General features: G+C 46.0%; 1 protein-coding gene across 1 annotated transcript in view; it reads left to right on the top strand.

The window, feature by feature from the left end:
- Positions 1–16030, top strand: part of fbxl17 (F-box and leucine-rich repeat protein 17) — a 200503-nt gene that overhangs the window by 60276 nt on the left and 124197 nt on the right. The window contains exons 7-8 of the mRNA XM_068566453.1: positions 3982–4089; positions 14553–14683. Coding sequence (XP_068422554.1) covers positions 3982–4089; positions 14553–14683 — 239 coding nt within the window. The remainder of the gene's footprint in view (positions 1–3981; positions 4090–14552; positions 14684–16030) is intronic.

Below are 16030 nucleotides of genomic sequence, written 5' to 3'. Positions count from 1 at the left end.
TTTTTTGGCAGAGGCCGTGTGGAGGAGGGTGGAGGAGGGGTGGGCACACTTCACCTGCCAGCTGCTCAGCTCCGACAGGTCTTTCTGGAGGCTATATATTTATTTTTTCTTCCAAGCTTCATACTCAAAAAAGACAACCTTGCTCTCCTCCTCTTGCCTCGTCTCCACCCGGCCCGGCGGATCCGGTTCCCTCTCCATCAGTGTCTCAGAGCGAGGAGCGCTGACTCACCTTCAGTTAATCGTCTCTGACTGCAGGGAGTTACGCGGTGGGTCCAAACCTGAGGCCGAGAATTTTTAAGGTGCATCCAGCTATTGATTTCTCTGCAGAAGAGAAAAAAACTGTTCTGTACAGAGCTAGCAAAAAATACAGTGAGGCTGCAGCTTGCACACGCAGCTGTGTCCAGGATGAACAGTTCTGTTCTGGTTCAGAAGTTTTATTACTTTTTGTAAAAAAAAAAAAGGCTTAAAGAACAGTTGGAAGGCGTGAGGATACTGCTCCCTCGCAACAATAACTTGTGCTGCGTCGAACACGTTCGCAGCTAAATGCTAACACGCTCACGGGGACCAATGACAGCCTGCAGATGTTTAGCTGATAATGTTTAACATTTTAGGCTCATGGGGATGTTATTAGTTTTGCATTATTTGATCAAGGTAACTCTGAACGTGGCGGCACCTCACTGAAAAGTGAAGCCAGTGTTTTACACTTGCATTCTCTCTTATGGCCATTAGGTGGCGACTCCTCTGCTTACAAAAAAAAAAAGAGGTCTGATTGTAAAGAAGTCTATGGGAAAATGTCCCTACTTCTCTCTTGATTTATTCCCTCAGTACACATTGTAAACCTGAGTTTACGGTCTCAATCGCAAGTTTCAGGTCTTCTTTAACAGAGCATGAGTTTCATTTCGTAAATTAAGCGTCAAATACTCTATATTTAGCCACTGCTTTATGGTGGGTGTCTGGTCTGGGAGGTGTAAACCAGTCCATGAAAGCTAATCGTACCATTTTGCTAGCCTTATTCAGCGTTTGCTTATACTTCGTCCGCCATCTTGTGCCACAAACAAAGATGGCGACGGCCAAAACGCCAAACTAAAAGCTCCAAAAACCCGTTCCACGTCGAGGTGACGACATCCACTTCTTATATTCAGTCTCAGGTCTTTAAAGCCAACAATGCCACCCGTAAATCTGGCCATTGCTACAAAGTGCGACAAAGCATCAACGCCCTCCATTTGTCTGTCAACTCAAGTTGTGTTTTTCAGCGAGGGACTAGTACTAACCTCGAAACGTTTTGACAAAAACACACACGGTCGACGCTGCGATTACTCGTTTGCAGACCTCTTTCTGTAACACCTTGTTCTTTGCTAAATTACACCTCAAAACGTATCACCAGGGCCTCACCTGTGACTGCAGGGCCCTTCGCAGTCACATTCCTCTTTGAACCGTTTTGTACTTTATTAGCACTTTGTCTTCTTTCTGATTGGGTGAGAAACACACACACACACACACACACACACACACACACACACACCTTCGAGCTCGGCCAGAGTTATACGAGGTGTGTGTGTGTTTTTTTTACCCAGATAAGCCACACACTGCATGCGACTTGTTAAAAGAGGAATGGAGATCTTGTTCTTTCTTTTTTGTGACTTCTCTTTCCCCCGGCTGTCTCTCCGAGGTTTTTCATCTTCCTCCGCCTCGACTCAGTAACCTTTTAAGGTGGAGAAAGAGAGAAGGGGGAGAGAAAGTAAGGTGTACGAACAAGTATAGTAATCAGTAAGGAGCCAGGCTTGCAAATAGTCGTGTAATCAGTGTTACGAGGTGGGGCGTCAAATGGATCTATGAGCTCACCCGGCAGCCGGCTGAGCCGAAGTGAGGCCGAGAGAGAATGGCTTCGTGTTGCCGGCTGTGCGACGTCCGCTAGCAGCGTGACGTCCGCTAGCAGTGCATCGTCCGCTAGCAGCGTGACGTCCGCTAGCAACGCGCGTCAAGGCCGCGCAAACGGGTTTCGCAACGCAAACGTGTCGCACAAGACGGACAAACTTAAAATAGAGGTGCACCAAAAGGTACACGGGACATCACGTCAGCTGTAAAGCTATTTAATCAAATTCTCAAAGGCAGCACGGCTGCAGGAGGTTTGTAAACCTTCCTGCATCAAAAGCTTTCCCCCCGACTCGATTTGTAGGAGCAAATTTCCAGACATTGAGTTTCCTTTCGCTCCACAGAAGTGGCTTGTATTTCCTTTTTCCCAATGCCGTGTTTCCTGAGCTCTCTTCCACTGGACTCACTTTTTTGTTTGCAGGTCCTCTTCCGCTTTGCGGCGTCTCAACTGCAGACGGCGCTCAGCGGCGGTTCGGGACTTTCAGCCGATTGGCCCGGCACCGGTTCATCGGCTTTCAAACGCGCCGATCGTACGTTGTAGTGTACATAAAGCAGTGGTTCTCAAACTGTGGGGTGCGACCCTCTAGTGGGGCTCGGAGGTATTACAGGTGGGGCGCTTATGGAGATGCAGATTCTTACATTTTTTAAAAAAAATTTCAGAATCCTTTATTAATCCCACAGTGGGGGAATTATTCTGTACATTTTACCCATCATCCTTAGTAATTAAGGAGCTCTGTGCTGCTGTGAAGCTCTGGGGCTTCAGTGCCTTGCTCGAGGACACTTCAACATGAAACTATGGGGAGAAAACAGGGACTCAACCGGCTTCCTTGGTCATCTATTTTGACAAATATTAGTTGTTTTTTTCACCTATATAACTTTATTTGCATCGCTTTAACAAAGGTGATTGCACATGTTATTAGTTTTTGTCTGATGGAGCAATCTGGTTCACTTGAAAGGGATTTTAATTTTCTTTAATCTATTCATTAAAGACGCCATAAGTGACGATTCCCTCTGGTGGTCTGCTGTGTTTTAACTCGACTTTCGCTTTCAGCTCGCTTGACTCCTTCACCGAGGTCGTATTTACAAACCGTACCAGGTGCTATCCACAACTTTTGTAAATGGAAACAAGAAAATAACCGTTAATGTAATGTCTAACAACCTGAACTAGTTAAGTGTGTCTGAGAAAGCATCAGATTATCTTCATGTTACCTCCTGTAGATATTGTAACTTACAGTTTTCCTCCCTCGCCGACTGCTTGTTCCTACTTCTCCTCTCAGTGTTTCGTATGAAACATCAAAGTTCATGCAGTCTGTTCATCCACTTTTCAACACGTCAGACTTGTATTTCAGCGCTAATGCACTCTGACAGACTTTCTCCTTTAAATATTTAGTGTTTTGTATGCATCCGTCACTAGTTAAAGTGCATTTTGTGTGTATTCAAATGTATTTGTGTGCGTGTGTGAATTTCATAAAAGAGACGTTGACAAGGATGCCTCCAAAAAAAAAAAAGCTGCTCTTTGATGTTTGTTTTTCTTCATTTTCCCCGATTAATCACGGCTTACAGTCAGTCCTCTCTGTTCTGTCTTCTTTCTCTCCGCATCTTATTGTGTCTGTGATTGACTAAGAGTTTGAGGACGCACAGGGGAAACCTTCAGAGAGGACACACAATCTCCCACATATTGTTGCAGTGTTGAGTGCGATGAAGAGGGGGAGGAGGAGGAAGAGGAGGAGGAGGAAGGAGTAGCGATTGATACCCGTATTGATGCGTACAGTGGGAGCTGGTGGAAACGTTCTGCTCTCCTATTGATCTCTGATCCATTATGAGACGCGAGTGGAAGGATGGCCAGCGGTCCATCAGTCATAGGCCGACGCCCACACTGTTTTCTCCAGTGTCCTTCCTTGATCCCTCCTTACACACACACACACTCACACACACCCTCTGAATCCCAAATGTGAATGAATGATGCGTATTCAACCTGTTTTGAGTGCATGAGTTAAATTAAATTGAACCTCTTGAGAAATAACCGTCACACCGTTGACAATAAAGATGTTTCTCACCTGAGGAGACGACTCTAAACCGTCTCGCCTTTTGCGTTTTTCTGTCGTCCAGGTCACCGATCGGTCCGTGCGAGCCGTCGCGGAGCACTGTCCCGAGCTGCAGTTCGTCGGCTTCATGGGATGCCCGGTGACCTCCCAGGGAGTCATCCACCTCGCTGCGGTAAGCATCGCCCACCCACATTGTCCCACGTCGTTCCACATCCCTGGTACGAGGAACTCGAACTTCACGGGTTTGACTTCTCGGTGAAAAGATGTCGCAGTTCCCTGCGGCACAGATAAAAGACGTCACCTCCATCGGCCCTTTTGAAGTGATCACTCGTATCAGTAAATGTCAACTGAAGTCCTGCGGCCGCGATTTTAGTCTGATCCTGTTACCGAAGGGGGGGGGCCGGCCTTCCACGTCGCCTGCGACTCCGAGGGAAGAGGAGGAGGAGGCGAGGAATTAACTTTTGGGGAGTAAACTCAGCACCTCGCTGTGTGTTTTTTATCTCAGCCTCCGTTTTTTGAAGTTATTCGGCGTTAACTTTAAAATCTCATGAAAGCCTAATGAGATGAATCCTAATAATGCGCCGCTGTTTCCCGACGACACCCCGCTGTTTGGATATTACCATGCTAATGAGCAGGGCGCCGCGGTTTTTAAAGTTGTTTCCGTGCCGTGCAAACATGGACACACACACACACACACACACACACACACACACGACTGTGCCCGGATCGAATTCAACCGGTAAGCGCCGCACTTCTCTTCTCATTTGTTTTCCGGTCCCCAACTTTAACATCCACTGTGTGAAACACGTGTGTGTGTGTGTCTGTGTCCGCATCCCGTGTGCGCGCCTTTGTGTAATACAATTCGATTTTCGTGTTTGATGAACTCGGGGTGTGCACGCGTGAGTGTGAACGTACCCTTGTGGGCTGCGTGCATCCATTCCTCCTCAAATGCAATTACAGTTGTGTTAATAGGACTGAGACACCCGATGCCCCGCTGCATTATTAGATTAAACAGCAGATTAATTTGTGCTCATGGGTTCGGCCCCGCTATCATCCCTGCAGCCTCCACTGACCTTGGCCAGTGTGTTGTAGACAGACAGTAATGAAGCCAGCCAGTCATAACAGCATTAGCATACCTGGAGGTGGACACACACACACACACACACACACCGGACCACACGCACAGTCTAGCACACCTCATTATTATTTATTACAGTATTAACCAAGGGGAAGTTTTAGGGGGTTCAGACGACCAACTTAATGCATCTGATCGTATTAAGTCATATATTTTAAAATGCCAGTTTTGATTAATTGTAAAAAAAAAACTTTTTAATGTTTTGCTTTGGTTAAAAAAAAAAGTTGTTCACATTTATGAATTCACCCCGATGAGATGTTAGAGATCTTGACCAACTTACTACAACAAAAAAAAACACACAAAACACTAGATATTACACAACTACACGTAGATTATGCGTTTACATAACTCTAATGCAATGCAATACAACCGTTCCTCTACAAAGTCTGCTTTTATAATGCTTAAAGCGACAGAGGCACAGTGAGTTTAGCGGTGCCGTTCAACACAAACTACATGACCTCAGTGACAAACGCATGATGTGAAAAAACGCTGTGAACTTCATGAAGGTGGACGTCGCGGCAGAGCTGCAGTATCGAATCTCACTTCTGCGTCACCGCAGCGAGGCCAGAAGTTAATCCACTGGAGGTCAGCAAAGACACGACTCAGGTCGTTCTTTACAGGATTAAAAACAATATGAACGTCACGCGCTCACATGAGTGATATCCAGTGATTATACAGATCTTTTCCACCGAGGGAACAGCTCCAACTGAAAGAGAGGTGACCGTAAGCCAGATCCAATCGACCGCTTAATAAACTTTTGTAGGCGTCGGTCATAATTCATGAATCCCGACGGGACTGAAATGTTTCAAAGGGTCAGACTTTCAACCGCGTTTATTTTGTCAGCCCGCACATTTATATCGATCTTTTTTGCTTCTGTCGTCTCCGCCGCCATTTCCGAATCCCCCTCTCTCTCTCTCTCTCTCTCCCTCCCTCCATCTCTCCGTAATCTCCGACAGTAATTATCTCGTTTAGCAGTTGATTCCTCCCCTCGTTCGCTCCCACTTGGTCCCATCCTGCGTCGATTGAAAATCATATTCTCGCGCTTGGAATCGTTGCATTTCTGATGACTCCGTGGACCCGCATGCGAGTCCAGCACCGCGGCGCTCCTCTCTTGTTCGATTATCACACGCTCCCTCCCACTCCGTTTCTTCCTCAATTGCTATTTTCCCCTCCATCCCTCTCTCTCCCCCCCCCCTCCTGATAATCTTCCCCAACCTCTTGCTATTCAGCTACCGCCAGGAAAAAAAAAAAAGGGAAGAAAATCCATTACTTTTATTAACTTCTCTTACATGGCACACTCACTTCAGATTGATATTTATTTCATCCTTTTTAATACCGACTTCTCACAAATTAGGGTAAGAGGAAATCAATTCAAATCGTATTTTCTTAATCAAGCGAGCCGATGGTTGGAAGAGGCCGCCCGCGGTGCCGAGTTCGATGCAGATGGCTGCGGCGCGTACGCCGCTCGCTCCTCTAATGGCTTTTCCAGTTGTTTCCAGAGCGATGTGCAACGCCGCTCAATATTTGCAGCCGGGCGGCGTTTGATAAATCATCGTCTCGTTAGCGACCAAAAAAAAAAGGGAACAATCAAGATTTCCTGCCGGCTGAGAGACTAGAACCCTAAAAAAAAAAAAAAAATCAAGCTCGTCTTACTGGGTGGAAATCAAAGCGTTGGCCACAAAGAGATTTTTTTTTTAAAGAGCTGATGCCTGTTGCTGTACCGCTGTCGGCTTTTTCTTTTACGGCGTCTCAACGCTGACTCTCGACTTTAATGACGGTTTTTGCAGATTAAAGCTCGTCGCAGTCGACCCGTCTCGAGGCGGAGGGCTCCGTGGGCTCATGCGTGGACCTTGTCTGTGTTTTCATGTGTTCCTGTACAAATCTGATGAAGGTTTCAGGGGGGCTTTCCCCCTCAGACACACTGCATTTGCTGTGCTATCCTCCCGCTTCTCGAGCCGCCTCGACCCACAACTAATGGAGTCATTATCCACCTCTGTGAACGGTGTCGTTACCTGTTCACGTCTACTTCTCCGTCCAGTCGCTTCCTGCTTTTGGTCATTGTCAGTCTCTCTTTTACTCTTGTGGATCTTGTGTTTTTTTTTTGTCTCTCTCTCTCTCTCCCTCCCTCCTCCACACACACACACACACACACACACACACACGTCGCTCTCCCGCCGTCCTTTCCATCTTCCCGTCAAGCGGCGCTCTCTTCTTCTGGTAGTGATTAAATCCAAGGTCGGCTCTATCAGAGAGCCAGTGTTTGAGAGCGGCGCTGGGTGCCAGAGAGCCTTCATTCCCCGAGTCTTAGATGTCCCACTGATGGCTTCCCTTTGCTTGTCATGCCTACCCACAATGCCTCTCCTCATACGTCAGCCTATCACTGCCCTGTGGGCCTCAAAGTGCCTTTTTATATATATGTGTGTGTGTGTGTGTGTGTGTGTGAAAGTTCCCACCCTCTTGAGAGAGAGCGAAGAGGCCATCGACATAACAAATGGAGAGGCTGAGAGGCTGGTGAGGAATGTGTCGGAGATGAAACGAGGGATATTTGGAGACCGTAATAGTTGTGCGTCGTCTCTCTGATGTGCACATTGTGGCTGTTTCTGGTCTTAATTTGGGGATCTTGTGGATTAATTCAGCCGTGCCGCTCCAGTGCTTTTGTTGTTCTTCCACAGAAAAAAAAGAGGAAGAAGTTAGGCCCTTTTTTTTTTTTTTTAGATAAATGCTCTCCAAATTTGACAGGATTGGACCGTGGGCAATACCTCATTCTCTCTGTGTGTTTATGAGCGAATAAAACAGTCTGGATTTTGACAGGGAAGCGATTTAATTTCCTAACCGAAGTCATATGTTCTATCCATCCTCGGTGGCCCGGAGGAGGAGCAGCAAGTACGCGCAACATCCTGAGTTCAAATTTGGCCATCCTTTTTTTTTTTTTCTCGGCCCCCATTTTTCTTTTGTCAAAAATTGCCGTGACCACATGACCGAAGCATTTGAAGTGAATGAACGTAAACTAAAGGTGAAGATACAACTCTTCCCCACACCACCACCAGCACCACCACCACCTCCACCTCCCCATGCAGGGTGAGTGCTGTCTGGCTTTGCCCCCCCCCTCTGACTGGAGCACAGAAAATACATAATCACAGCGCCCTGTGTCAAACTGATAACCCCCTACACCAACCAGGGAAGTGTGTATGTGTGTGTGTGTACCTTTTCCCATACATACAAATGTGCATGTGACTCTGTACTTGTACACGTGTGTGTGTGTGTGTGTGTTGTGTCTCAGGGGATAAAGGGGACACGACAGGAGCAGAGGGGATTTGCAGGAAGAAAGGTAATGGGGTTGTGGGGGTCGCAGAATGAGTGGAAAAATCGTAAAAATAATCATTTTTCTTCGGCGCTGTACGGAGGAGATTGGAGGATTTATGAATATAATGAGCGGAGAAGGGCCTAAGGATGATGTGTGTCTTTTGCACCACGAAAAAAAAAAGAAAAAAAAAAGTAATTGAGGAATAATTCATTTGGCTTTGAGACATTTAACCCAGACAGACAGAGATGGAGAGGTTTTTGACCTCTGGAGGAGGAAGCGAGGAGGAGGGCTATCATGTCTCATTAACGGCCCAACTAGTGTCACTGCACTGTGACTGTCTCCCACTCGTGTGTGTGTCTCTCTGTGTGTGTGTGTGTGTGTGTGTGTGTGTCGGCGTGCCTACATGGTCATTTGGCTTAGAGCGCCGAAGAGAAACCGACGCTCTCTATCTCCTCGAGCCTTTCCTCGCCGCTGAGTTTGTTATCAACACCAACACATGCAGGATTAGAGACTGTAAAAGGAGAGGGACGGGGGGGGGAGGTGGGGAAAATAAGTGATAGACAGTAGATGGGCACGAGACAGATAAATAGAGAAGTTAACCACACACACACACACAAACACACACACACACACACACAGGGATCAGCTCACTGGTCCGTGACTGATGCAGACAATGTATTTGTGATACCAGACTCGTCGTGGCCTTTCCAGCTTTTGCGCCAGTCCCTTTTCAAATATTCATATCAATCTGTCTGCACAGGCCTCTATGTATTTATATGTGTGTGTGTGTGTGCTTTTTTTTTTTTTTCCCTGAGTGTTCGTCTGGCGGGAGGGAGGGAGGAGAGAGGGGGGGTAGCGTGTGATTTAGGCTCGCCGCAGAGGGATTGTCTCGACACAGCTTTCTCCTGTCTGAACTGAACCGTCTGGGACGCTCCGATACGGAAGAAGGGAAAGCGTGCATGCACGAGTGCGCACTTGTATTCACCTAATGACACCGCTGCCATCCCCCTCACGCCTCAGCCCCCTCCCATGTCTCACCCCGCCTCACCCCGTCTCGCACGGCCTCCATACACGTGCGGACAGCCGAGCAAAATGTGACTCAATGCCAACAATGCCAACACCCCTGTGACTCCTTTTGGGCTCGGGAACTTTTGAATGTCGCTTCAAAGTGACTAGTCTAAACTTTCCACCTTGCATTGTTGGAAGGATTTCAACTCGTGTCCACCCGTCTGAGGACGGAGCGTTTCCACCGCTACGCCTGTTAGTTCTGCTGAAAAGCTTTTATAGACAGACTTGCATGTGTTTTTTTAATATTTTTTTGGGGGTGGATCTATGCATCCCCCCCCCCTCCCACTGCAGGACTGTATGTTCTTCATTGACGAGAGACTCACACGCTGAATCTCCCGTGTGGTTATAAATGGACTTCGGCAAATGAACCAGCGGCTCATATTTTCCAACCCCCCCGACGACGCGCCGGCTATTTATGGCTGAAACAACGCTCGCTCTGTCCGAGCGTTTCAACATCGTCGGCGTCGTCGTCTGGCTGCTTGTTTTCATGCCGGGGACGCCGAGGCTGATGGACGGCAACGGCCGTGAACTCCCCCCCGGCCGCCGCCGCCGCCGCCGCCGCCGCCGCCGCTCGGTGCCTCGGCCTTCAAAACCCCTGTGACATCACGTCCTCTGCATGGGGTCCGCTGACGTCTGGCATCACGATGCTTTGACGTTGTTTAAATAAATGAAGTAATAGCACTGGGAGTTTATAGCTCTGTAGTCAGACAGACACACACTCACACACACACACTGTGCACCAGACTGTGACATACACTAATTTAATAAAGTGTCAAATCAACCTCTACAAATATTGAACTCCAGCCTATGCTTGGCTGCAGGATGGCGTGTACCTTCTGAAATAGACGTTTATTTTTCTTTCACTTAAAAATGGCGTTTTTTTCCGGGTCTGACCTCTGACCCCGGCTCTCGTTTCCTCACCCAATCAGATGGGGGGGCTTTTAATTGAAGCAGGTGGGAGCCGAAAACCTCCTCCGGTCATGTGGGCTGAATTAAAAACGGCCTTTTTAATACTGAAATGTGTCGATGTTTGCTCATCCGGCGCCGGCACAATGTGAAGTGATTGCTTTTCTCCTAACGCCGCATGAAGGTGTGATGCGTTCTGTCTGATTCATATCCACATTCTGCTAAATTCAATCATTTTCTCCTCAGTATATAATTATATATATATATATATATATATGTATGTATGTATTGGCACAGTTGACCAATTAAATGAAAAACTAGAAGGTCGATTTTTAAATGAATTTATGAAAGACAATTTAGGACAGGTTAATTGATTCGGTGATTGTTTTAAATTTCTCTGCTTTTTATTTTTCATGATTCATTTCACCGCCTAAAAATACTTTTTCCGCGATGATAGCCGTTGGTATTAATGATTATTTTATTTGTCTTGTTGGCCTTGTTTTAGTCAGTGGGAGAAGAAGCATTTTCAATCATCCGCTTAAGTGAAAGTAGCAATCCAACAAATTGAAAATACTCCAGTAAAAGTCCAGTATCCATAATTTGGAGTGATTTATGGCCAAAACCTTTTTTTTTTAATATCATATTGTTCTTTCATATCTCACTAACATATCACAATATATCATAAAAATACAACATGTTTTCTGTCAATTCAGTGAGTAAATAATCCATATGAAATGAATACATGGTTTTGTGTACTCTTGTGCGAATTAAATACTCTTAAATACTAAAAAAAAACAGATTTTAGTACGCGTTCACTATTATAAATAGAGACGATGTAATTGTGTATCACGATATCTCGATGTCTGATTTCATCACGATACAATTTAATTGAAAAACTATTATTTGTATTATATTGTCATATTGAATGAGCAGTTTATTGAAGTACTAATGCTAGTATTAGCGACAAAATGTATTCAAATATTATACTATTATCATAATTTGTATTACTATTATTATTGATGCATGTATATCTAAGTAGTTTTTACATGTCTGTATCTCAGTGGTGTGCAGGGTCGTCCTTCAGAGGACCGGGAGTTCGATTCCCAGCTTCTTGCACGTCAATACGTCCTTGGGAAAGACATTTAACCCCAAATTACTGTTACTTGCTTTGGATGCAAGCGCCTGCTAAATGAAATGTATATTTCTATATATTTCTTTTTACGAATTCTCAATTTGAAAATTAGTTTTGTTGTGGAGTTAAAAAAAAAAAAAATTAGCATAAAAATGGAAACAAAAAGTATGTGTGCGTTGGAATATTCATAAAATCCGCTCTCGGTTGTGCGTCGCGTGTGCGTCGCGTGTGTGTGCGTTCGCGGGCCGGGGTCGAGCCGCCGGCCTTCGCAGCAGCTGGATTCTGCAGGTTTCACTGTTTTTTTTTTATGAACGGCATGAATAATTATCCAGGTGTAGCTGCCAGCTCGGAGGAGACGGGACGAACTCTGCCCGGTTACAGACCTCAGCCAACGAGGAGGAAAAACCTGCCGAACCCCCTTCACCAAATCTCTCTCTCTCTCTCTCTCTCGTTGCTCTTTTCCCTCGCACTCTTTCACTTTATTTTATTTTCTTCTCTTTTTCCATCTCTCTTTTTCCCCTCTCTGTGCTTCTTTGTCGCTCCCTTTCCCCTCCCGAATTTCTCTCCCATTTATTTCTCTTTCTCCTCCGCGTCTGTTTATTGTCGTTTCACAGACGAAGCAGAAAGAAAAAAAAAATAGAGTTTGGAAATGAATAAATACGATTGGAAGCATTAAAAACCTTTTTCAACCTATAGAGTCAAATTATGATAATCTGTCAACGATGAGAAAACAAACACTGGCACCGCGGCTCGTTACTTTCCGGAGGTGTGACTAATTAGAGAGCCTGTCTTTTTTTAGGCATTTTTCTTTTTCGGCAGTTTTTTTTCTTTCCTTCCCACAGATGGATTAACAAAGTTACAGTTCTCAGCCGTGACTCTGCCTCTTCTCTTTCAAGCAGACATCTGCTAAATGTTTTTTTTTCCTTTCTTTTCTTCAACCTAGCTACACTCTCGGCCAATGAAAACTCTCGCTGCTTGGCCTGGTTTCTCATTGGCCGGCCACATCAATGGGACGGTTTCTATTGGCTGTAGTAGAAATTCTACTACAGCAGAGCGAAGCAGTTTTTCAGGATTTGGGGAACAAATACTACTCTTGATGTCGGGGCTTTTAAAATTTACTCCAGGCGGAATAACCATAAATACTGAATGCAAATGACAGTGTGTGTGTGTGTGTGTGTGTTTGCGTGTGTGTGTGTGTGTGTGTGTGTGTGTGTGTGTGTGTGTGTGTGTGTGTGCAGCGTGACATGAGTGGATGTCTGTTGCTATGAATGTCAGTGGTAGTGGTCACTTAGACCACATTCATGTTTGATTTTTGCCCTTTGTTGTGCAAACAATGACACACACACACACACACACACACACACACACACACACACACACACACACACACACACACAACACACAGACTAATTCTGCATGAATAATTTAGCACTTCGATCTGAGACTGGCCACAGGGGCAAGTGTGTGTGCGTGTGCGTGTGTGTGTGTGCATCTGCTCGTGCACGTTTGTGTCTATGTTAATTCATACAGTTGCCCCCCCCCCTCCCTCTGTTCATTGAATCCCATTGTTCATCATGTCAGTGTCTCTGTCCCTGACGTCCACCGCTGCGTTCTCGACCCCTGTCTTTGCACACGCTAGCTGTTTTAACGTAGATGTGTGTGTGTATGTAAGTCGTGTCTTCTGAGCAGCTTTTGTTCGCCACGAACCAAATCTGTTCCACGGTTATCTCACGCCGAAGCCGAACATGCATCACAAGAAGCCGAGTGAATGACAAAGAAATGACATTTTATTTAAAAAGCCACAAGCTGCACATGAACACAGACAAATGGAGCAGCCAGACAGAGATAACGGTTTTGAAAGCCTTTTTTTCAATTTATTTATTATTTATTATTTTGCAACCGGCGCAGTGCAGCGTCAGCGTCGCCGTCGCGCTCGCCGCTGTTTGCTTTGCTGTCGTTTGGTGTGTTTCGACTCTCGGCACGGGGAGGAGTGTTTACATGTGTGCTTGCTTGCACCCACTGAGCCTCGGTCCTTATCCCCCCCCCCCCCCCCCCCTCCTGTGTGTCCTCATGCTGGTCGGTATATGTCACGCCTATGGAGCCGGCAACAGCGCTCAGTGATCTTAACACCAACTGTAAGCTTGTTTTCTCTTTAGCCTTGGCCCTGACATTTACCTCCCTGCCTCCCTTTGCGGCCGGCCGGAATATCATACCTCCATTATCTCGCATCCCCGGAGTATGTGTGTGTAGATGTGTGTGTGTGTGCACACACCTGTGCCTTTACATAGTTCCCAGTATGTGCCGGAGAAGACGCACCTGCGCACATCAGCGACTTGAAAAGCCGGTGATTTTTTTTTTTGTTGGGACGAGCGGGAGCGCCTGTGCGTCGAGGAAGTGGAGATTTTCACTGGAGGATTAATCTAAACCCCCTCTTATGAAGTATTCAGATCGGAAAGAGGGATTATTGGAAGTGGGAGAGAGATGAAAGGAAGAGGGGAGAGTGAATGCTCATATTGGCTCATAACCCCTCACGCCAGGCGAGCAGGCGCAGAATGATAAACAGTAACAGCAAGACATTTTATACCGTTGTATCTGCCTTGTTAGGTTTCATTCTGCATTCATGCTGTTTGCTTTTCTTTCTTCTTTTTTTTTTTGTTTCCAGCACATGCGGCGCTACACAAGTTTACTCAGCGTATAGAGAGATGTAATCCACTTGCCTTGCAGATACGTCAAGAGCTTCCCTTTATTTCAGCGTACATGCCGTCGCTGGATATTACTCTTACTGTTATTTTCTGAAAGGCTCGTACTTACAAATCCGCTGCTGGTTCCTTCATGAGCAGCGTCGTGTTTACTGCATATCTGTTTGTGTGAAAGAGATAAAGTAGGACTGCTGAAGTTGTTTTCAACTGCAAATAAAATTGCATTTCTGAGCCCAGATGGAGGAATTTATATTAAACATTTTTCTGGTTTCCTGACGGCGCAGCCTAAAAAAAAATCCACATTGACATTATTTTTGACTACAAAAAAATGGACGACGTTGTCAAACATGTCTCTCTCTGTGTGTGTGTGTGTGTGTGTTGCCTCCTCTAGCTGCGGCACCTGAATGTCCTGGACCTGCGGCACATCTCGGAGCTCAACAACGAGACGGTGATGGAGGTGGTGAGGAAATGTCGCAGCCTCAGCTCCCTCAACCTCTGCCTCAACTGGAGCATCAACGACAGGTACGCCACGCCCCGTCCGGTCTGTGTGTGGACGCCGGCGCTGTACAGGTGCATCTGGTCGCGGCCTCCTCGGACATCCAGGTTTTTCAACGGGGAGAACAAAAAAAGGAGGAAAAACTGTAACCGTTAGCTTTAAAGTTTCACAGTCCAACAGTGGTATTATGATAAATATGGACACTAATGTGTTTGCCGATACTTAAAGTGAATCAACTAAAAGAAGTCCAGTGGGTCGTGAGGCCCTAATGGCTCTTTAGGGTCTTCGTTAGCTAAGAAGTCTTTCATTGATTAGTCGTGGCTTAATAATGCATATTTTGTTATACCTGGAGCAGTTAGTTAGAGAGTTGCGTCACAATAATATCCACAAACACGGCGTTTCGCTGAAGGTGAGCGCGAGATTTTGAGATCCTTCTGGATCATTTGTTCAAACGGCCGCCAGTGGAGCAGCGCCGCGGAGCGATGTTGTGTGTTTTAGTTTGTGTTACTGCACATGCGTTGTTGTTGGTGACACGATGCACATTCCTCTGCTGAGGGGGGGTTTCCAGCTCTGTGACGGAGGCGTCAAAGATATTAAAGAAATGGGTCAGGAGGAAGGAATGTTTTGGAGGATATAAACTCCACAGGGCCCTCTTTAATCTGCGGAGGGACAATTGGGAAGCAGTTTGAATGATTTTTCAATTAAATCAACTCATTTATTCGTCGATAAAGGATCGCAACAGCTCCACACGCCGACCGTACTCACGGACGTACTCGCAGGCGGCGTTTGAAGCCGAACCATATGAGACAGACAATTATGTACAAGCCCGTAAAAACATCTGTCCTTTTTTTTTTTTTTTTTTATCTCAACGACACATGCAGGTGTCAGTCATGACATTTGCAGAAGGACACGTGTTGGCATGTGGTGCACACTCCTCCAGCAACATAGCATGCATGACACACAGTGCACTCCTTAAAGCATGCACACTTCTGCAGAGCGAAGGGTTAAAAGCACAAGTTGAAAGGACAACAATAACTTTTTTTTTTTTTAATATTCCGTCTCCCTGGTCATCTTCCTTGCCGCTCCCTTCTTTTCTTTCTCCCCCCTTTTCCATCTCAACCGGGAGACAACTTGCCCAGAATACGACGGCGAGAGCAAAGCATCTCCTCTTTTATTTATTATCTTGTGTTTTATTCATACCTTTCTATTTAATCTATTGATTTACAGCGGAGGCTGTGGCTCCTCTGCCGACTGTACTCTCGCTCTTGGCTTAAGAGTGTGAACACAATATTGAATTTACCATGGTGCATAGCAACAATGGATGCATGTGTGTGTGTCTGTGTGTGTGTGTGTGTGCGCACATGTGAAATTAT

This window comes from Clinocottus analis, unplaced genomic scaffold, assembly GCF_023055335.1.
Source record: "Clinocottus analis isolate CAN_PGR_092001 unplaced genomic scaffold, fCliAna1.0.p SCAF_7, whole genome shotgun sequence".
Taxonomy (NCBI): domain Eukaryota; kingdom Metazoa; phylum Chordata; class Actinopteri; order Perciformes; family Cottidae; genus Clinocottus; species Clinocottus analis.
This window is presented reverse-complemented; position numbering and strand designations above follow the sequence as displayed.